Genomic DNA, 23,455 nt, shown 5'->3' with positions numbered 1-23,455 from the left:
GCAGTTCAGATTATGTTTGGTATCAATTGTTTTTGGATAGAGTGGGCTGTTTTTGGCGCTCATCATTCAGTTTATGTGCTGGATTCCCATCAATCAGAACACAGCACTGAAGTGCTGCTGCTGCTATGGTGTGTAAATGTTGTAGTTAGCATCTGGTTTGTTTATTTAAATAGCTTTGCGTATTTTAAACTTTCAATTTCTTCTCTATATTCTTCTGCAAGAGCAAACCCCTCACTTTTTTTGGCCCATAATGGGTTGTTCAAGATGTTTTTTAGGAAGCATCCATGGTGATATTTTGGTGTAAAGGTACAGTGCACCCAAAACTAAAAAGTGTTTTTGTTTTTTTCTGTGGAACACAAAAGGAGATGTTAATGACAGCTTTCAGAAAAAAACAAAAAGAAATAGTGACTAAGGCTGTCAGTCACTAGCATTTCTGCGCACCATGGATGACAGATTTTTCTTTTTCGGGTCAGTTGTTGCTTTAACTTTTGCATGGGTATCATTTGTATCCCTCTTGGATTGGGTGTCTGTAGTAAACATGTCAGGACCTTCTCTAGAGAATCAATATGTTCAATGCACGTGTCCCCTATACAGTTTATTATCATAGTATTGGAATTTCTCCATAAGCAGGAAAGTGTTGTATGGATTCTGGCCATTATGTCAACACTACAAATCTATTAATAAAATGTACCTTTGGTCTCCAAAACTGCCCCTTGGGCACTTGTAAATCAAGTAGTTTCAACAGAGCAATGCATGGATGGCTGGCTGCAAATCATTGGCTGAAACAAGGACTGTGTGAAATCCAGCAGATAGTAGTATCCATTAGATTTTTTCCTCAATGATCCCACTCTGAAAGTGATTTTTTCCCATTTTATTTTATTTTTATTTATCATTACTCACATTTATAGAGGTCTTTTTTTTATCATCCACACATAATTTTTAAGGGAGAAGGTTTAGTTTATTACTCTGCTTTTTTCCCTAAAGGGGAAACACAATTAATGTTCCTAATTTTTTTTTTTTCTCTGAACATTTTTTGCAGTTTTTACAGCGGGACTTTGCACAGTTGACATTGTGCTATGCCCTTTTTGTGGGATTGTTTGATTTATTTTATGTAGCAATTACATTGTATAATATCCAAAAACTAGCCTTTACTATCACAACACTTTTTGTCTTGTTCAACCTGTTTAAATAAGAGTAATTATTATAATTAACTTGTGTATTATTCAATGTTAGTGATCACTGCTACAAAGCTTTTCATCGGATTGATTCTTGAATTATTACATTTAGTTTCACACAATGCTGAAATATTTGGTTAAATATTCACAGTTTTTAAACACATCAACTAAAGGCTGCGGCACTATTGCATTGGCATTTGGTGGTTTTTGCCTATTTAATATGGAAATTGATTTATTTTAACATAAAAAATGTTATTGTGATTATTTCATGCATAGATAATTTGGTCAAAAAACTGTCTTGTCTTGTTGATACTGTAGAATAAAGCTAATTATTCTGTTGACTTATGCAATATCTCATATTAGATTACCAACCTCTACATGTTTTTCAAGCAGTAGTTGATCACATTTAGATGCCCACAAATAATACCTAGGTGATTCACCTTAAGACTAACCGTTGTTGCCATCAAAACAGAGCAAAAAACGAATAATACATAATATTTTTTTCAATAAAAAAGAAGCATTTAAACAGAGATGCATTGAGATTTATTTTATAGGATGGGCAGCCATACAGTTCTAAGCGCACGGCTGGCATTTGTCACCCTTGTATTTCAGCCTGTTTTGCCTTTCTTTGAGGATGCCTTTGTTTCATTGGTGTTGCTTGGAAATGAAACGGGGAGGCCCACGATCGCTTTTCCATTACAGTCCAGAATCTATGAAGCACGCATCCTATTTTTCTCAGCCCTCAGAAGTTCTGAGAGGGACTGTGGCTCCTTGGATGACACGCATCGTCCCTCAAGGGCTTTCATTAGAGTTTCGACACATCGAAGACAACTCATTGCGTGTTAGGAGAGGATTAGAAAGAAGAAAAAAGAGAGGAATTTTTCAGGAGCCACTTTGAGAGCGTGAGACTTTAAACTGTGTTTATGAGGATGGAGTGTTGTTTTATTGGCCACATTCCACATGGGTTGACTTGTTGATATTTAAAAGGCCTGTTGGGATGGCGTTTTACAGTGGAAGCAAAAAACAACAACATTTGAGTAGACACGGAAGAGAATATGTTGGAGATTTCAATACAGGAATGTTTTTTTCAGTCCTTGTTGATGATACTGCTGAGTAATCATATTCTGACAGTACAGCACTGATACAGTGTCCTCAAGACATTTTATTGGCTTAAACAGTATAATATCGGTATGCATCCTGTGTCAAAAGACTTGTATATGGGTGATCAAAAGTTGCCGATTACAATTTGCCAAACATGTCCAACTATTGTACAGCCAGAATAACCACACTTGATGACACGGTATATAGATCTGTCATTCATTACTTAAAGCAGTTCATTATACATTTGTGCATACATGAATATTTTAATAAAACAAAAGCACAAAAATCACAGAATACCCACTGTAAAAAAAAAAACAATCACAAAAAAACATGCAGCTATAGTTTTTCCAGAAACTTCAACTGTAAAAATATACAGTCTGTTTTCATTAAGAATCCCGAGCCCCCCACAAATACGACCATGTTTTTAATAAAACCAATCAAACTTGAATCACCAAAATCTGATTTTTTTACTTTAAAATGTACTTGATAATCACCATAATGATACAGTTTGTACAACCAGAAAGCCACCTGATGATGGAATCCGTGTTTCACTTTACCTAAAACATGAACAACTTCTCACATATAGGTACAAACAAAGACAAAACACCATGAGAGGTAACATATATGACACTAACACGAATGCAAATAAATAACAAAACAGTATACCAAAATGCTGTAAAGGTAAACTATGATACAAAAATAAAAAGAGAGCTTTTTTTACTATGACAGTATTTTACATGGTAAATCATTCACATTTTTGTCATGGGGCAGGTAAACCAGTGTAAACAGGTTTTTACTTTAGGGCATTATAATTCTTTCCTATAAAAAAACTTTTATTTTTTCTTTCTTTCTTTTTTAACCCAGTAAAAAAAAAATATTTTATTGAATGTTTGTTTTTTGTTGTTTTTTTTTTGGTTAACAAATATATTTTTTTTTCTCAGTTGGCCATTTAACAACTATACAATTAACAAGTGTCAGTCGTGCCAAATAAAAGTGCACTGTTTTCAAATATTTTAAATATAATAATTTGGGCTAGATTGTATGTTATATAATTTTTATTAAGTCTCCAACATGTTGATTTAGGATCTTGTGTAACCATTATATTTGCTCTTCATTAAATTATATACTAAGTAATGCTGGTATTACATTCATGCATTTATTGTAAACTTTCTAGAATTTTCTTTACTAAGCCATTTCAGCACTACTAAGTAAATAAGTATAAAAGTTATTCTATGGATTCTGTGAGTGCCTAATTGTAGCCGGGTCTGTGCGTTGTCTGTCGAGAGTGGCCAGGCAGGAGGTGCGCAGCAGGGCTGATTATGGAGCTTGAGATCGGTCCAGTGCAGCCCAGCATTCAGGTGTGGGCCGTGTGTGCAGCAGTGCTGTGTTGTTTGGCACGGTGGACGTAAATGGAGTAGAGACTGTGACAGCAGAGCAGCCTGCCAGCTTTTCTCTCTCTACTCTCTGTCCTCTTTATCTCTCTCTCCTCTGTGGCCTGGGAGGAATAACTCTTGGGGCGAGCAGAGGTTGAGAGGCACAGTCATTGTTTAATGCATTTTATACCCTCCGGCGGCTGGTCACTATCATACTGGTTTTCAGGCCCCTTTGCCAGCTCGTACCTCGGGGTTCCAGGCCACCTAGACCGGGGAAAGCGCAAGTGAAAGGCTGGAAGGGGAACTAGGTCCCCCTTTTAGTCTCTCCCTCACTTCCGCACTCTTTACCCCAAATATCTTGTGTCCCACTATGCTGGTGGATTCAGGTCACTCCAGGACGTTATTTCATCACCAGCAGGTAGTTTTCTTCAAAGACTCCCCATTGGCTTAAGACCTGCTTGTGAATGGCCTAGCTTGTGTTTTTGCGTTTGACGATCAGCAAAACACACTGTTAGTGTGTTGTAGCAGCTCGGTGGAAGAGTTCGGTTCTCCTTAGCAAGTTTCATTATGTGCTTTTCCGCACGCAAAATCATGTTTTCATGCCGGGAAATGATTTGTGAACACTGAAGGTGTGACTATGCGGAAATCTGTAAGACGCTGTTAAATAGTTTAAGTGTAGCACGTTGCAGCGAATGTGAAACTCTGAACTGCTGCTATAACAACTTTTGTAAGATTTAATGATACACATTTGCTTAACATCGGCTACTTTTTACAGGGATAGTTCACCTGAAAATGAATTAAATTCTTATAACCTCCACATGAGTCTTTCTTAAAAAATTTCATTTTCTGTTTTCTTTCAAGTCTATCAGAATTTTTCCATACAGTGAAAGCGAATGGTGACTCGGGTTGTCAGATTTAAAAAAAATGACACTAAAGCACCTTTAAAAGTATCATAACAAGAATCCTCCTTGTACTACGGGGTCCTAAGGAAAGGACAATATCAGAAAAAAGCAAAAAAGCATCTGGTAAAGTCAATTGGGAAGGATTGGTGTGATTATTATTAAGAATAAAAATTTTAAAGGCAAAATAAGAAATATATTTCAATTTTGGAAATATAAGTATTTGAGTAAAAAAATCATATGTATTAATTTCTTCATTTTCAAACAAGTAAACATGCCTTTTGAAGGATGGAGTTGCATCAAAACTTGAATATGGCAAAATGGAATTTATACAGGGTGGATTACTGTTGTTTAATTTTTAACAATGATAACAAGACTGTGAGGGAGAATGTACTGGTAGTAGGTTATATCTTGTGTACTGTCTATGTGGATGCGACCAAAAGTATTGTAGGTATTTGTTTTTTATAAACCTGGCCAGGAATACGCAATTAGTGATTGAATATTTTATTGGGTCCACTCAGACCGCTCTCTGCGAAACCGATACTTTAATTTACTGTTATAAAAGAAATAAATGACGGTGAAGTAAGTGCGCCGTATACTTCACTTTGGTTTTTATCCTCTTTGTGCAATCATCTTTCTTGAACCAATAATTGTTTTAAGCAATTAAAATAAAGCGGCCTTCAGGTAATATGATAGATCTGCTATGTACATAACAATAAAACACATTTTAGTATAAAACGCTTCAATGCAACACACTATTACAATAACAATAGAGGTAGAATGTCTACTTTTTCAAATGTTAGAAAATAAATAAATACAGGAGTCAATCACTTCATTTTAAACTCAGTTATTTAGTAGGATTTATAATAGCTACAGAGTCAAGAATAATTCACTGATAACAGCATTCACCAATAATATTCTGAATATTGGAATATAACAACAAAACATTGTATTTACATGCATTTTCTCAACTGGAATGTTATATCAAAATTATTAATAATGTTTTGCCCTTCTAGATTATGAAATGCTCTGCTGACAATACGGTTTTTCACCGCAGTTACACAGAACTATACTCAAACTCCGATCGCTTCGCTGAGATATTAAGTAGACTAATTAATTTCCATAGAGTTGTATTTATTTAGATGTTTATAATAAATAATGGTTATAAAGTAAATGTTAATAAAATTTAGGGTGTTTTAAACAAGTGAATCTTGTTAAAAGTTACATGCGTGTGGCCGTGCTGGAGCATTTCCTGATCATCAACCCGGTGATTGAACAACATTATGAAAGCGGCTTCACCGAGACTAATGATGGAGCAAATTTACAACAGAGAAGGAGGAGTAAATTCCGGTGCTTTTTATTTCCAACATGTGCACTCATTTCTTGGCTGTAGTAATTTAGCCTAACTCATGCACAGAGATGCGTCTTTATTGGGAGAGGATCTTGGCAAATTATCTGCATGATACTCATGCGACGGGCGATGGAAGAATAGACAACAGAGAGAATTAAGTTCAGCGGCTTTTATTTCCAACATCGGCTCATTCATGGAAGCATATTATCTGACTCGGACAAAGTTATGCATCATCTTGTGACAGGACTTAAAAGTTATTTTGCCTCCATGGGTTATTTCTCTGTTTCTTTGAGGCCAAGCTGCATAAGCTTACATATCAGGCATTTATGCAATGCATCTAATTTGTGCATAAATGGCTGTTATGTTGAATAAAGTTGACTAACTACAGCAAATCAAGAACCTGCAACCCGTTTTTGTCTCGTCTCACCTCAGATGCGATGTAATGGCGATCTTGCACGCAATTCTCAAAACACCCACAAGATGGTGTGTTTATGTGAATCTGATATTACAAAACCGATATCCGATTATGGAAAAATGCTTAAATATCGGGAGAAATATCGGTAAATCCATATATCGGTCGATCTCTAGTACTGTCCATGTCTATCATTCAGCTGTGGCAAAATTTAAAACATGAAAGTTTAAAATCAAATTTAAAAGAATGACAAAAAATTTGGAAACTTTTTGTGCACTAATTTTGAAAATTAGCCATACCTGTACACAAACGACTTTGTCCTTTGTTTTCATTTGTGAAGAAATAAATATTATGTCTACCATGAATAAGTTCAATTTAGTGATACTGTAAATCACCTAAAAAAGGCGACATAATAGACAGTTTCTGCCAATCTCATGTTAATCTCATGTACCTAGCAGTATTGCAAACTTTCATATCTCCGGGGTCTTTAGTTTTATCAAATTTACAAAAAGACAGATACAACTGCGCTTCTCTATGAAAACAGTTGAGGTCCTGGAGGCATGCTGTTGGCGAACTAAGAGTCCACCCGAGCATGCACAGCTTTTGCATAGCGATGTGTACAGAAAGCTGTGACATTTGATGTAAATAAAACAGGAACAAAAAGCTTAACTTAAATTTTATTTAATTTGTTTATAAAACATTTAGCACTGAAATGCCGGGGAACAAACAAATACACATAACTTGCTGCCGGAGAGCAAACTGCATCCACTGTTCCCTGTTCCGCCGGGTTCTTGGCACAGGAGGCGGAACAAGGTCATCTTTCATCACAACCAAAAACACACTTCTTTGGTGACTGGTGATTTCGTGGTCTAAAAACAAAATTGCGAATCCCCTTCTTACTGCAAAGTCCTGTGCAGTGAAGTCCTGCAACTTCCGTAGCGAATGGAAGCACGTTGATGGGCTGCTCTTGCTCTCGCTCTGGTTGCTGGGTGCGCGCACTCTTCGGGAGAAGTGCCCATACAAGGAATGACGTCATACAGGGCCATACTAAAAAGAAAAAAATTCCGAAACCTATATGAGCCCTGAGGGAGTGTATTTGGCACACACATACTCCTTCATACATCCAACTTGTTTTTTGAGACTTTGGCAATTTTTAGCATGAGGATCCAACTCTTTAACAGTGTGAAAAAGTCAGAATGCATGCATGAAATCGCATTAGACCAGCCCTTCAAAACCATATGAAGCGGTAGTATAAACCAGTCAGTCATCGAAATAAATCCCTTCAGGATGAAATTTCAGGCTTTGGATTTGACTACATTATCCCTTATAAAACCTTGCCCTCTGACATATAATGATAATAACAAATAACAACCTCAATTTCCGTCTTTTTCCCCACACAAAGCATTTTTGTGGCTTTTATGTGAATGCTTTTATGATCATTTTATAGTGCTTTTATGGTCCTTTTGGACCTTGAAAGATGATACTGCTGCTGTATGGAATGAAATATGTAAAGACTCTTCAAAAATTTCTCTTTTTTGTGATCCACACTAAAAAGAAGCATGACATGAGGATGTTAACTTCTTAACAGCTTTTTTTTTTTTTAAATGAAACCAGTTTTAAATATTTTAAAAAAAACTTTTATGTTTAAAATTAAAAGACCCTCCCCTGTGATGTTTAATATTTGTATGTATATTTTTAGTGTGTTACCTGAACTTTGCTGTGAGTGACATACAAATCGACAGCATACTGACGGAATCTCTCAAGCTCCACTGGCCCTCCTGGCTAATCCGTCTTTCCTTCTTAGGATGTGGCGGGTTAGCACTAAGTCCTATGGAAACAGATTCTCATAATCAATTTTTAATTAAACCAATACAATGGGAACATTCATCATTCCTGACACTCATGCCAACCATTATCTATCCTTCTGAACCTACAAATTGAACCACAAACACTATTCACCAGACAGCACTGATTTGTCTCTACAGGCAGATATAGACTCCAGCACTGTTGTAGTTCACTGTCTCTTCTGGCAAGAATTACTGAGCCCACTACTGCCCACATTTTTATTCAGATTCCCCCACTGGTTTGTCTGAACCCACGGCCCCACAGCAATAATCTCTCACACAAGCACTCATGCACACCTGTATCCACACTCCCACACACGGGAAGCTTTGAGACCTCCTATTGAATATGGCAGAAGGCTGGTAATAAGTCTCCGCCTCTCACAATAGAAGTTATCAGGACACTGAACACAAAGTACTCAGACAATATAATCAGTCAGGGGATAACAAATAAATGAGGGGTCTCTGAACAACACACTTGAAACACCAAAAAAACGGGAAGTAACAGCAGAATATAGCATAGAAAAGGTTAATATGGAGGCATAAATGACTCACAGACTTTTGCACAGTTTGAGTGGTAGAGACTTTTGGAATCTTTATTAGCATGAAAACGTCAATTTCAAGGCTGATCTAACAGTGCAAACAACATTCAAGTAATGCTATTGGCAGCAAATAGACTGAAAAAATCAATATTTCACAAACCAACACAAAATTGCAAGCTGAAGAACAGTCCTAAGAGTGTGAAGATAAAAAAGCTGAAAAGAGCATTTGCTTTTGCATATTTAAAGAGGTATGTCCATTGTACAATTGATCTGGTCTAGTGAAATTCCTGCTGCAGAATACAGAATAAAGTGAGAAGCTGAAACACGAAGAGTAAACTGTGTACAACTTATTTAACACGGGCAAACTCCTGGCACAACCGTCAGCTGAATGTCAAAGGTTAAAAAACATCACACATGCACTTAATTAAATGACACCCAGAACAACTGCCCTGACATCTCAGTAATGATGGGCCGATAGGCGGGAACTTACTTTAATGTGGCATTACATTAATCTGCGAATTCAGAAAAATGTTGTCATCAACAGGCGTAACAAAGACTTTAAGGCTTTTTGATTATATATATTTCTAACTTTTCCTACTTTAATCACTGAAATGGGGAGAATTTATTGAAGACAAAAAGTACTGGGGAAAATTTTTCACCATGATTGACAAAGCCAGCTATTATCAGCAATCATCCAACATTGTGCATAACATTAATTGATTCTTTGAGTTGTTGAGTCCACAGGAAATACAAAATATCTTTACCACTTTTCGAATACTGATATATTTAAGGCTTGTGGTACACATATCAATGAAGAAGGGGGGAAAAACCCTCCTGTCGAAACAAAATTCCACACAGAATAGGATTACCTCTGTAAAATTTGAGTCGGTATGTAAAATGAATAGTAATTTTTGTCCAAAGCTACCAGTACTTATTACAAGGACGCCCCAGAGCAGCCTGGGCAGTACTGGAGCTTTCGTGGACCATATTGTAGGGTTTGAATCTCCTACATGCGCTCTGCTCTCGCCTAAAAAAGCCATTTTAACCACGCTGTGCTAATTTTAGGCTAAAATCTTTAAAAAGCCCCGTCATATCCCATATCCTTCTTTCAGTTACTGACTGTATGTCAGCTCCTAACAACAGGTTTCCTGATTCACACACAAAATCATTGACAGCACACAACCTTCCAGCTAGGCTGTATTATTTTAGCCAATATCACTGGCTCAGCATCTCAATTAATGATTCTCTGTGTTCCAACGTAGCGGTCTAATCTATAAAATGGGTATGTCAAACCCATTAAGGTTTTAATATACTATTATGCCTTTACATGGTAAAAATCTATCTAGTGACTGAATCAATAAACTAAATGTGAAATCTTGATTACATTGATTTTTTAGGACAATAACATTCAGTATTCGTGAAGGTTCATGTTGGGTTCCATTAAAAAGACATGCAGCACCATAGATTTTACTATCCTCCGTCAAGATTGAGACATTGAGGTTCCTAGCAAAAATTCAAAAAAAGCGACTGCTATTACAAAGTAAGCACTTATTAATTCACTGTTAACACTTAATGAATATGACTGACTGCAACATCCTGCTACAGACTAGATATAAAAATCTGCAAGGGGCTAAATTAGATAACGAGCATTTCAAATGCCTCGTCAAAACACATTAAATATGCAATGATTTTTTTTTTATTATTTACAATGATTCTCCATCAGTAAAGTTTTTTTCTAATTATTTAGTTAGTTATTTTAATTTCACATTTTATGAAAAGTGTATGCCCTGTGTGGTGAAAATAAAGGGGCTGCATCGTTCAATAATGACCCTGGCCTACTGGGTTTTGATTAGATCAGAGGAACCTATTACAATTAAAACCCAAGGAAAATAAAAAGCTAATTTAAGATTAATATTACTCATTTTTATAGGAACATAATTAGAGTCCTCTAGGATCCAAACATAAAACCAGTAGTCAGAAAACCAGTACAGTCAATCTTGAGCAGAACAATAAAGTGTTCTGGAAGAGATAACGAGAGAGGGTGAACTTGACACCACCATATCAATCATACATAGAGCTTAACACACAGCTGACATCTCACGCACATCAAGCTAATGAGGCCAACAGTGAGGACATGGCAACTTATTGAAATCTCTGAGAACTGAGATCTTACATCACATACCTCCAGAAATATGACTCACCTGGCAGGACTGGCGCAGTCCAAACGGGCCCCTGCTTGGCGATATGGCCCCACGAACTATGCAATCAAACAAAAAAACTGATCTGTTCCCTTCTCTGCACATGCTAGGAAGAAAACACCAGCCCCTATAGAGACCAGCAGAGAAGAGAAATAGCTCCTTAATTCTTGAGCCTGTTTTAATCAAACCTCATAATGCACCATTCCGAATTCAGATTGAATAATTAATGGTCCATGACACTGAATAGGAGATTGGTTTCAGTAATGACCACAAGATTATTACAATGGGGGAACATCAAGCTATTCCTCTGAGCAGATGAGAACATTCACATTTCACTGATTTAGAATGAATTAATTATATAGGCTAATTCAAGACAATGTAACAAAGAAAAACTGTATGAGTTCATACTCCAACAACAAATGCATCAACATTTAAGTTCATTGTAAAGGGTAATAGAAGACAGTGACAGTTTATCACTAAGACTGGCTGATATTGGTTTTTTAATGAACAATACTGATTTTGTTTGTGTTAGGTGTGCTGTAGAAAACCTTTAGGTTTTTAGATTATATTATCCAGATTAATGGAAGTTATATATCTAATAGAAGTACACTCTTTGAAACAAGGGGAAAAAAGTTTCTCTTTTTGCAAATTTAATTGAGCATAATTTATGAAATAGAGGGAGGACTGTGTACCAAGAAAATCTGCTTTGGTGCCCAGACCTCCTCCATACAGAATGTTAATAGCATCTACAAAGCCTGCAGCACCTTTCAAACTAAAATGAAGTGCTGGCAAAAGCATGGCTGAAATGTTACGGAAACACAAGCTATTAAAGAGAGCCTTCAACAACTACAATGGTAAAAGAGTGGGTTAACAAAGGCCTTATTTGCTGGAAGATGCATTACATGATTCATACACTTCAGTATATTACTTGTTTTTCTTTGTATTACAGGAGGAGGAAAGAGATCTAGCAGTCATTCATGGAGGTAAATATAGTCCTGTCAAATATAGTCCTGTCAAAAATGCCCTGTCAACTGTAGCCACGGTGAGCAGTATCTGAGTGACAGTCCATTATAAAAATAACCATAAGGACCCTTAGCTCTTTGGTTTCATAATTTTTTCCCCATAACACACTGGCAGGCTATTAATACTTGAGACATGTGGCCATGACTGTGGCTATTTGACCATGTCAAGAGAATAAAAGAAAGGCATTTTTATAGTAATTGTAAAGCTATGTTAATAATATTACATAGATACATATATATATATAGATTATATTATTAATATATGTATACATAATACTAGATAATATATTATATATAATATAGTATCATTATATATATAGATTTTTTTTTTTTTTTTTACGGTTTTCATGAAAAATCTGAAAAAAATAATAGTGGGACTGTGATAGAGTGCATTGCATGAGGATGACATGTCCAACATGCAATGCAAAGCAGTTGACAAAAAAAAGGGATTGAAAAAAAGAAAAACCTTTCCCCCATCCCATTAATTAATCGTTAGTATTGAGCAAACTGTTTTTAGAATTTTCCTGCATTTATAAAGTGCCAGATGTTTTACACAAAACTTGATGCACTTCTGTTTGAAACATTTATCATTGCATAAAGGCATTCTGTTTCGCTTTTTTTTATAGTAAGCCATATACTAACAGTATTCAATCAAATAAGCCAGTATATACAGTCCAAAAAGTACATTTTCTAACACACTATATACTGCATTAAAAACTGAAAAAAGTTGTGCAACTAAATGTATGGCTCATGTTCAACATTTCTAATCAGGTTAAGCTCAAAACACTTGCAGAAGCTTCTAAACAGAATTGCATTGTCAGTTTCAACTTGTTTTAAATCTCATGACATTGTTTTTTCATTGTTGATTACCAGGCAATGTCCACAAATCCCTACCTGACGCAGGTGAAAACAGTGATCTATACATCTGTCCAAGTCTGTTGACAAACTAAGCCAGTGAACATAACTCACACACGTTTCACGGGGGTCTCTGGAATCAAATGAGACAGCTGACACGCTCACTAATTGCAATGGCCACTATGTGTTTTTGTCACCGAGCGTGTGTGCCTGTGACATTGAATCTCGCCAGAAACAGCAACACGGCCATATTTTCAATTTAATTCACTCTGTCCCAGATCAACCAACTGCTAAATTACACTAATGGCAGTGGGAGGGACCCGACCTCTGTGTGGCAGAGACCAATCGGAGTCCATGTGGTTGCCCAAACTATAATGAATTGAAGCACTGGGTAACAAATACATACTCCAGACAAGATAATTATGTGAAGTTGGCAGTCTTAGTATGCGTTCCCTTGTCTGTTTTTTATTGGATTTCCATACATTTTCAGAACATATAAGGAGTTCGTAGTGGTTTTTAAAGCATATTCTAATTCTAAATTTTAAACATATTGTTACATATTAATTTATATAAATTAATTCATTATTAATAATAATATTCAAAATAAATACTTATTGTTTATTTTTTAAATATATGATTTATATAAAATCTAGCAATTTTTTAAATGCATATATTCAAATATTAAATAGTTAAATCTATATATATAGATATATAGATATATTATATATTATATATATGATAAACATTATTAATTTAACATATTACTATTTAAATCAAAATCAGGAAATATTGTTATGAACATGCATGGAATGTGTAAGACTTTCTAAATGATAACAGTTTACTTTTGTAATTTACAGCGGTTTTAGTGAAGTTTCTGCAGGTGCAGTGTGTTTGTGCAGAACAAGATGTGACTTATTTTGATACTAATAGTACTTCTACAAGCAATGAGAGGTACGTTTGGAGTCTGGTGTCCGATATAAGCACCCCGCCCCCCTCCAGTTTCTCCACTTGGCAGAGACCTTTCACATGCTGCCCTTGCTGTCTAAACACATAAAACTGCCCAGAGTTCCTGCACAGTGCATATTCAACAGCATCTAACAAACATCCTAAAGACCATTAGGAGTGCCAGATTAATTACCCTGATTATAACTGCGATAAAACACACTTTTTCTGTTGTGACACGGCTGTCACTGTAAGGAAGTTTCATATAAGATGGAGTGTTAAAGCTGCTGAGCTACAGAACAGCTGCAGATGGGCTTTGCCAGAGAGGCAGCTGCTGGAGTTTCACTGGTGCTAACGCAACTCTTATACTGGAGCACATCCAGATTACCACAATCGTGTGTGGGTGCACAAAAGTAATGGTACTGAATTCTGTAAGTATAGGGGAGATAGAAAAGTTGAGGGTGAGAGGTGTGGGGACTGGTATGATGTTATCTGATTTTCACATTTACTATTGTCGACACCTCTGTGCTACTTCCCACTGGCAGGGAATATCACTAAGACCAAGGGAAAAAGAGCCAGAAAAGGAGAACGACTTTGTTCAAGAACAAGCCACACTTTTGTTTCAACTCAATCATCAGGGGATTCTTCTCAGAGAATAATTTCAGAGAATCCCCTTTGCATCTCAAAAGATCAAGAGACAAAGAGATTCAACAAAGAAACGAGCAAAAAAAGAACAGCACTTAATAAATAAAAGACCTATAACTTGAACTTACAGTATCCCGCATCGTGTCCCTCCCTCCAAGACAAATCCATTCGGAACGCACCAAAACGCCTCAAGTCTGACAGTTTCCATTGGCCGATGACAGCTGGAGGAGTCTCTGGCGGAATTTGACAACCAAGTTGTTTGCACAAATGCAGCGAGCGGGGCCACTTTTCTAGTTTGGTGCCAGGCTGGACATGATGATGTTGAACCTGTGGACTGAAAGAGAGACAACTTTAAAAGGAGCATTATTATTGCAGAACAGGTCTTAAAATTTGCACAGATGTCACTGCATTAAAGCAAAACAGCTGTTCTGGACACAATGTCTGGAAAGGCCTAATTTTTATCCCCGTCAGCTATAAGGACAGAGTACATAAAAATACAAAAACTTATTGTACTGTACATGGAAAAAAATATATATTTTCTACAGTTTTTAGTAAATTTCTGTATTTGAAAATAAATGTAGTAGAATAATTTAGTTGTTTAATTTATTTATTTTACAATATTCTGGATTTTGGTAATATGTCTCATAATCCAATACTTCTTCTCATCACTTTTTCTTTGTACCAAGAGTTAACAGTATCAATCAAATTGGAAACTATCAGAAATACATTTAAACTACTACTGTGAGTAATGAACAGATCCTTCAACCAATTAGTTTCCAATGTTTTTCTAGTTCTTTATGAACACTGGTGAAAAATGTTGTTAAAATAAGTTCGATCTAGATTCATCTGGCCAATTAATCATTAAGATGAATTTTATTTTACAATAACTGACTCAAGAGATCAAATCATAATCAAATCAAAACCACATTATGGATTGCAAGAAAGTTGTACTGTACAAAAGAGAGATATTTTTGTTGATAATAGCCTACATTTAAAAAACACTGAGATGAATTGAATCAACATTCACTATAAATTGTGACAAAAACATATTTCCCTGATATTTCCAGATTGTCCATTACTGTGGAAATCTTAAATAGATCATCAGGGCTATTGGATATTTAGTTGTCTTTTTTTGGCACTGACAGCTTTGGAGTTTAATTTATTTTTGTGTTCATACATAATTTATTGGTCATAATTTAAGAATATAAGTTCAAATCATTAGGAAAAGAATACCACAATTTATCATATAGAGACAAGTAATCATACCTTCCAAGCAGGCATAATTAATGATACAGTATGTGTGTATATTTCTTGCATCAGCAGTGGGATGTGTAATGTAATTTTTTTCCTCATAACTCATATTTCCACTGCATACCTTGTCACACACAATACACACATTAATCATGTAATACGTTTTTACATTATAGGATTTATCAAATTCCATACATACTTCTCTCACATCTCTATCCACAATCAACCAAAGCTAAGGCAGTGTAAAGTCACTGATGCATCAGTCATGAGCAATGTGAGGTCACTTGCTACAGAACAGTGTGTTAAGATAGTTTAGAAGAAAACTGATAAGAGCCAACAGAGCAGAATGAAACATCAGCACCATCTATCATCGTTTCTGATTGCCTTGAAGCAAAACAAATAAACAAACAAACATGGCGACCTAAAAATCGAGGAGGTATCAGAGCAGAAACGACCCATGCATCGTCAGCATAGAACAGAGCTGCTAAACAAGTAGCTGAACACACAGTTTTTTTTTTGTTTGTTTTTTTTTTGTTAAGCAAATGAGAGAAACATCAGTCGTAAATAAGACTATTTCATTGCCATTCAACAGTTTAGATGCATAAATGGAAATGAAAACTTTCATTTGAAATTACCTCAAGTCATCTGAACCAAGTTCAGAAAACTACATTTTATGTTTTTGAGTATGTGTTACTCTGTCAAGGACATGTTCTGAGCAATCTTATGGAGTATCACACATCACAGCTTCCCAATTATAACTTCACTGCTTTCTCAAAGGGCACGACTTGAGAGCGTATGTGTAAGTGTGAGAGCAAAAGATTCAGGCCGTCTGGGTGTAGGTGTATGTCTGTACGTGTTTTTTTTGAGGGTGTCTTGGATTAACAGAGTCTTGACTGATAAAGTGCACTAGGCGAGATCAAACGGTAGCCCTCTAAGTCCCACCACCAACCCACAATTATTTATTTACTGATTATATATTCGTTAGAAATCAAAACAAATTTTCAACTAAGAATTAAGGATTAAAGATTTCATTTTATTCAAAGTATTTAAATTATAAAACTATAAAAATTCATATAAAATCTATCCAAAGAAATTTTTTAAACCACACTGTCTGTGTTAATAAATGAAGACGTACTTATGAGGTGGGATATTTTAGTTTGTTATTACCTGCTATCAGTTTCCTGGATAAATCACAATGTGAAAGTAAGAGGGGCATTTATTCAAAAAAGTTCTATGGGAATATATTTAAAAAGTAAGAATTAAATATAAATAAATATATATATATATATATATATATATATATATACTTTTTAATAAATGTATATATATATTTATATATATATATATATATATATATATATATATATATATATATATATATATATATATTGTGGTGTTGTGTTTTTGTCCTTTTGGGAGCTGGACAGCCCTCAGTCACTTTGAACAGTCATTGGATGGCTATGATATGATTTTTCAAATAAATTCTAATTTTGTGATCCACATAAAAAATAACAGCATGCAGGTTAGGAATGACATGAGGGTGAGTAAATGATGACAGAATTTTAACTGATGCCCATTTCCATCTGATCAGTGCACACACACACACATTCTCTTCCTCTCACCCTCTCCAAGGCTGTAGCGGATACGAGCATCCCAGGCCAGAAGAGACGCTTTGTTGTCGAAGCCCAGCATGACAGACTGGCTCAGGCAGAGCAGACTGAGCACGTAATTCACTCCATCAAACCCCTGAAGAGCCTCCAGCCCACAGATATCCCTCAACGTGGCCTGACTCCTCTCCCGCTGTCCTTTACTCTTCTCTCCACGCCCCTTATACACCAGCAAGGACAGGCAGTCTGAGACAGAGTTAAGATTACAAATTCATAAAACATCAGAAATGCATCTTACACAAACAACTACTATCAAAAATTAAAATGATTTTTTTTTTTTTTGGATGTTTACTGTCACAATATCATCAAAGCTCTACTACGGAATTCCTATAAATGTACCAAATGTATCATTCATGTCATATAAACTCATTCAGATACTATCGCTTTCAGGAAATAAAAAAGACTTTTTGTACGTTTTTTCTTTTAATTTCACTACTGTGTTGCACTACAGTTACGCAGCAGTTGATATAATTTGCATAATCATCAGGAATTACAACTGACAAAATCAAAACAGATGCCTGGGACGCAATTACTGAGCCATAATAAAAACTGTCTCGTTCCATAAACTAGTGTTGCGTGTGACAGCATTAAAGTCTCTACAATGCCTCCACTTGTTGCCTGTGTTGAAAATGTGATGTTTTTGTTCTTGTGCTTCTGTACAAGAGAACAGACCCATCACTAGACTTCTAAAAACAGTATGCAGGGAGTCAAGCCAGCTGTCATAACACCCATCAAAAGACACAGAGATCCATGAAAGCAACTGGAGACTAACCTATTAAACAATGACAGCTTCAGGCTGCAGAGATCCAAAAATGACCTATCCGCTAGCCAAGTTCACCTAAAGAAGTTCTGTAAGGGTATGACTTGCATTATGAATGCTGATGGATACCATAGGACACACCGAGTCTAGATGTTTTAATTCCAGACCGTGCATATATGTAAATAAAAAAGGTAAGTTAATTTTTAAAATGTTAAAAAGCTTTCAAACATTATTAACCAGGAAAAAAGTTAGTTGAACAACACCTTGGATCTATACTAGCAACAAAAACTGTCAAAATTGAACCTGCCAATAAAGTACAATACACTGAATTAAACAAAATTGAAAAAAGAAGCATAAAAAGTAAAACAATTATGAAACACAAAATAATGAATGAAAGAACAAAAAGTAAATGGTGTTGTTATTGTGGAGCTTATATGGATTTATTGATTTCACTATCCAATAATGGCATTTATAAATGTATAGAATTTAAAATGCATGGGTCAACATACATATGGCAAAAATATGATGGTATTGGTTTGTTGGATTGTTTATAAGATATAATTCACCAAAAAAAAAAAAAAGTTTGAAAAGCAACATACAAAACTAGAGATTTGTCAACGCATTTGTGTAACGGGAAACCGTCAGTGAAAGCTCTTGTGACAACTTTGTACTACACTACACTTTTGAAGCTACATTGTGTTACTGTTGGTCCAAAAACAGCTCGAGCCAGAATGAATTGCGACATCGTGGACACGTGCGTCGAGAGTGTCGTTCCGATATCGTTCATAACGACCATGCATGCCAATACCTCACATACCGTCACGAGAAGAGAGAAGAAGAAAAAAAACACAGTGACAGCGCTTTGTCATGTCTTTGCTAAGTAGAACGCACGTTTATGGAACAAAACAATTTTTTTTAATTCATTGTTTATCATTTGAACACTGTTAAACAACAGCGTAAAAGTTTTCCGAGTATTTATTTACCTGCTACCGGCGAAGGTTTCCGAAGAATCAACCCATCTGTTTTTCCACTGTAAACGCGGGGAAACAAAACAACAAACAGAAATACTGTTCGTATGTGCAAACAAACAAAGATTCGAGTTTTTAGAATAATAATGAGCGATACAGTAAAAGTAGTTTGGGTTGCTTTTAACCACCTTTTTTCCCTCTCGAATTCTGACTTGTCCCTCTACGACAACCGTTATCCGTCATCTTGTGTCATGCTTCCCGAGTCCCGACAGCTGTGAGCGGTCCGCGGCAGAGAGGGGGTCACTTTCAAAATAACCACCAGAACTGTCTGCACTGCTGTAACACGCACAAACTCTCTTTCACCCACATAACTCACACATGCATTGGGCCACCCACCCTCTTGACACAGACCTACACTACAAGAAAAAGGTTTTTACAGTTGTTCATTGGGTCAAGTTGGCAAGTTTAATGCTGCCAATTAAATTTACAACACCTGGCCAAGAGATCCAAGCATTCCTGCAAGGCTCAGACAGTCAAGTTTGTGCTTTAAGAGACATGTAAACAAACATGGCATTAGTGGATAATCTCTGCAATGATAAAACCGTTTAACCACATAAATGAAACGGTAAGGTGATTACCCCTCTACAGGATGTAGCACTCAGAGGGGCATAATGTTAGACTTTCTATTGTATTTTTGCGGTGAACTTACTGGTATCACTATTGCCAGTAAGTTACTGTAACTCCCCCTTTGCAGTATTTGATCGCAAGTTAATTTACAGTATAATGCCCTTACTGCAATTTCATTTTACAGTAAAATACCGCAACTTAATTTTACAGTACTATATCTTTATATCCTTACTGTAACTTAGTTTTACAGTATAATACTATTACAGTAATTTTACTGTAATTTATTTTATACTATTTTATAAAAACTTTGAATATTTTACATGAATGAATTTAATAAATTTCAAATAAGTGACCTGAGTCCACGTACAACTATATTTTTTATTCACTGTCGCTATTAAGTACATCCATTACTTATTTGTTGTGCTTTATTCTGGAACATTACAAAAAAAAATAGAGAGAACTGAATTCAAAACAACCAAATCAAAGCAGAGATCATGACAACATTGCAACAAAAAGAAATATGACAACATGCATCCTAGTTGGTCTTGGCTGCATGGCCTCCATAACCACTGATAACTGATCTGAAACAAAAAAGAGGGGAAATGTGTGTGAGAAATGGTCATGAGTTTATCTCATCTCAAATTTGTTCATGGACAGACAAGGTAACAACTTCTGCAACGGCAGTTATTCCCAGTATAGTACTGTTTAAACAGTATTTCTGGCACATCCTTGTCAGGGAACTCTATTAATTGCCTGAATGTACAATCACGTTATAGTGTTGCTTTTCGCCAAACGTAAACTTTTTTTGTTGTTGGTGGTGGTGTTGTTGTTTGCTTGTTTTTTTTTTTTTTTGTTGGTTTTTTTTTTGGCAGTGTTTTAAAGTAACTTTTTAGTTATGACAGATATAGGTCCTAAAATAGCCCTTGGGGTGTAGTTAGCTCCTGCTGAAACAAGCAAAAGAGAGAAAAAGAAGAATCATTATTTTTACGTCTGTTATTATTGACTAATCACTATATGTTATGAACATAATAAATCATAGATCTAGAATGACTGCTAGATTGATTACTTATGCAATCAATTACAATCAACACTTAAAAAAGAGAGATTATGAAAAAAAAAAAAAAATTAATAAATATGATACTTAAGAGAACACTGACTTTGAAGAGGCCTTGCTTCTATTAACAAACAAGAAGCCATAATAAATAATGCATTTTCTTTCTTGACCTCTGGCGATTAACTCAGAGGGGAAGCCCGGGATGCGCACACCCGACACAAGCCTCAGTTTATATAACCTCTTCCAGGTTGTTGCGTGGACTTTGCGCGCCAATAACATTTAAAACTTTGTGGGGTGTAAGCAGAGTGTATATATTTTATTTTTTTAATCATTTTATTTCACCACACTTGGGCTTACCCAGACATTAAATTGAGAATGCAGATTCATGTTTTTCATCTGCAGGACAGTTTACAGTAGCACTACTGCTTTTTAGCAAACAGTAAAGTATGGCAAATTCCCATATACAGTAAATTACTGTAAATGGCATAAAATATCCATAATGCAGTGCATATTGCAGTAGTTAACTGTAAAACATATATATGGTAGTTTACTAGGCTTTTTTGTGGTAAATAAATGTAAAATTACAGCAAAGTCTGAAGCCCTGTTCACACTACAAGCGACATGCAACAGCAAAGCGACACAATCCCATTCATTTCAATGGAGAGCTGGTGTGATTTAAGGCAACACGAGCAACAGCGGCTATTGGCGACCAGATGGGCCATGTCCAGCGACGTGACAAAGTTCAGAATCCTTCAACTTTATGCAAATGAAGAGCAACTTTTGGGAGCAACAGCCAGTAGGAAAGAAGACGGTAGAGCTCATGTGATCATTCTCTTCTCAGCCGTAGATAAACATACACAATGGAAGAAAATAGGCTCTGTTTCTCATTCATTTTTGTTTTTATGTATGGATTTAATTTAGATTTAGATTATATTTAGTCTTTTGCCTCCAAAATGTTTGTACTTAGCGGCAAGAAACCTGATTTGCATTGCATTGCATTCCAATGAAGCACAAGATGCTCTTTTGAGCATTCTTGTTATACTGGATATCATGGAACATGAGGTTTTATGCATTTTGAACTTGACTGAAAAGAGTTTTGTTAAACTAGACAAATGCAAAATAGAAGTATTTCCAGGGGTCTCTGAGTTTTCAGACCCCACTGTATTTAAACATTTATGAAAGGTGATGTGGATGTAGGAGAAGATAACTCTAAAGGGTATATTATATGTTCCTTTGTGGCTTTGTATTGAAAAATTTGCTGTTTTGACTTTTTTTTGTATTTTGTTCTACCATGGAGAGATCAACAAATGGAGAAATGTCTGCACCTAGACAAGCCGTAACCTTTCATATGGAGAGATGAGGGAGCTGAGCGAGCACAGATGCCTGACAAGGCTAGGCTGGGGTGAAGTTTAGATGAAAGATTGGAGGTAGTGGGTGTCAGGCTTTTGGCAGTAGTGTAAAAGTCAGAAATGGCGTCGTATTGGCAGGCAGCAGAGGCGTAACATGAGAGAATTCCAGAGGTTAAAGACAAGTCAAGCTGAAGCATTTTGAATGCACTCCAGAGGACAAATAGCAGATGCTAGTAGGAGTGTAGGTAGTTGTAAAATGACTACAGCCTGTGTAAGGAGCTGAGAAGACTACTGGATGAGAAAGAGTCTGATTGTCCTTTGTGAAGCGTGAAGCAGTAGGGCCAGTTGAAAGCTGGGATGTCAAGCATTTTACTCCCCTATAGGATACAATTGTGCAACACTCCTAAATGAATTTTGTATATGGGTAACACTTCACAGTAAGGTTCCATTCATTATATGACATAGTTAATGTATTCGGTATCATCAAGTAACAATGAACAAGAATTTATATTATTTAATAATCTAGGTAAATGTTGGACTTTTGCAACAGTTTTACATGATATGCCAGCAGGTTGTGAGTAGATAACTTGTGTTATTTAATCATTATTCAACTGATTCGTTCAAACACACTGATTCATTGAACAAAAGAAAAGTAACTTTTTTTATTGTCGAGTCATTTGATCATTCACACAAACTAATTTGTTAAAAACATTTATTCAGGAAATGAAATGTCCAAAATTGCATACTCTCTGAGTGGGTAATTCTTTTGATTAAATTTCTTCACAACTGTTTAAAAAGTGCTCTTTATAAAATGGATAGTTCTGGTCATGGATTCTGATTGGTTGAGCCAAGTTGACGCAAAGCGGAGTGTCTAGTTCTGGTCTTTGATTCTGATTGGTTGAGCCGTGTTCGAAGCTGTTGTTAATTACTCTACAAACCTTTAAGGTTTCAATATTAATTTGTACAATGTAATTCAGTTTTTAGAAAGATAACGTAAGCATGAAGGTCTACCCCTAAACCTAACCATCTGTGGGGCACAAGCAGATCGAATGAAAATGTATAAATGAGATTGTACAAATTACAAATTAGCCATCAATTTACCAAAATGTAAAATTGCTATGAATTGCTGTTGCATTTACCTTGTTGTTTATTGAACTGTCTGGGCAATGGGGGGGGGGGGGGGTGACAGAAGTGCAATGTTTAGCATCCCTGGGGGAACTTCAGTTTCATCAGGTTTTACTCAAGGACACAATGGCAAAGGAAAAACAATGCCAATAAAGCGCTGCCACTCAGCACTCAGGATCTTCTTTTATGAATGAAATTTAAATTCTTCAATGCACACTGATACTAATGAAGTCAACAAACATTCAGAGATTTAAATCACTGACCAGGGACAGAAAATTCATTCAAATTTATTGAAGAT

The 23,455-nt window shown here is 35.9% G+C and overlaps 1 protein-coding gene and 1 pseudogene across 1 annotated transcript; one reads left to right on the top strand and one right to left on the bottom strand.

The window, feature by feature from the left end:
• The window catches only part of LOC122145609, a 30,659-nt pseudogene extending 18,710 nt beyond the window's left edge, over positions 1–11,949 (top strand).
• Positions 11,950–14,646: 2,697 nt separating this feature from the next.
• Positions 14,647–19,516, bottom strand: LOC122134332 (protein Dok-7-like). Its single transcript, XM_042759804.1, has 5 exons — positions 19,501–19,516; positions 19,307–19,413; positions 19,018–19,222; positions 17,230–17,460; positions 14,647–14,690 (listed from the first exon to the last, which is right to left on the bottom strand). Exons 1-5 carry the CDS (start codon positions 19,514–19,516, stop codon positions 14,647–14,649), a joined length of 603 nt encoding a protein of 200 aa, XP_042615738.1.
• Positions 19,517–23,455: the final 3,939 nt, after the last annotated feature.

Source organism: Cyprinus carpio, chromosome A1 (assembly GCF_018340385.1).
Source record: "Cyprinus carpio isolate SPL01 chromosome A1, ASM1834038v1, whole genome shotgun sequence".
In the NCBI taxonomy this organism is placed as follows: Eukaryota; Metazoa; Chordata; class Actinopteri; order Cypriniformes; family Cyprinidae; genus Cyprinus; species Cyprinus carpio.
The sequence above is the reverse complement of the archived record's forward strand: the minus strand, read 5'-3'. Positions and strand labels throughout refer to the sequence as shown.

Coding starts and splice junctions, on each gene's coding strand:
- LOC122134332 (XM_042759804.1), bottom strand. Junction 19,223..19,306: donor TTCTGGTGGTTATTTTGAAA/GTGACCCCCTCT, acceptor CGGTTGTCGTAG/AGGGACAAGTCAGAATTCGA. Junction 14,691..17,229: donor CCGCTACAGCCTTGGAGAGG/GTGAGAGGAAGA, acceptor TCTCTCTTTCAG/TCCACAGGTTCAACATCATC.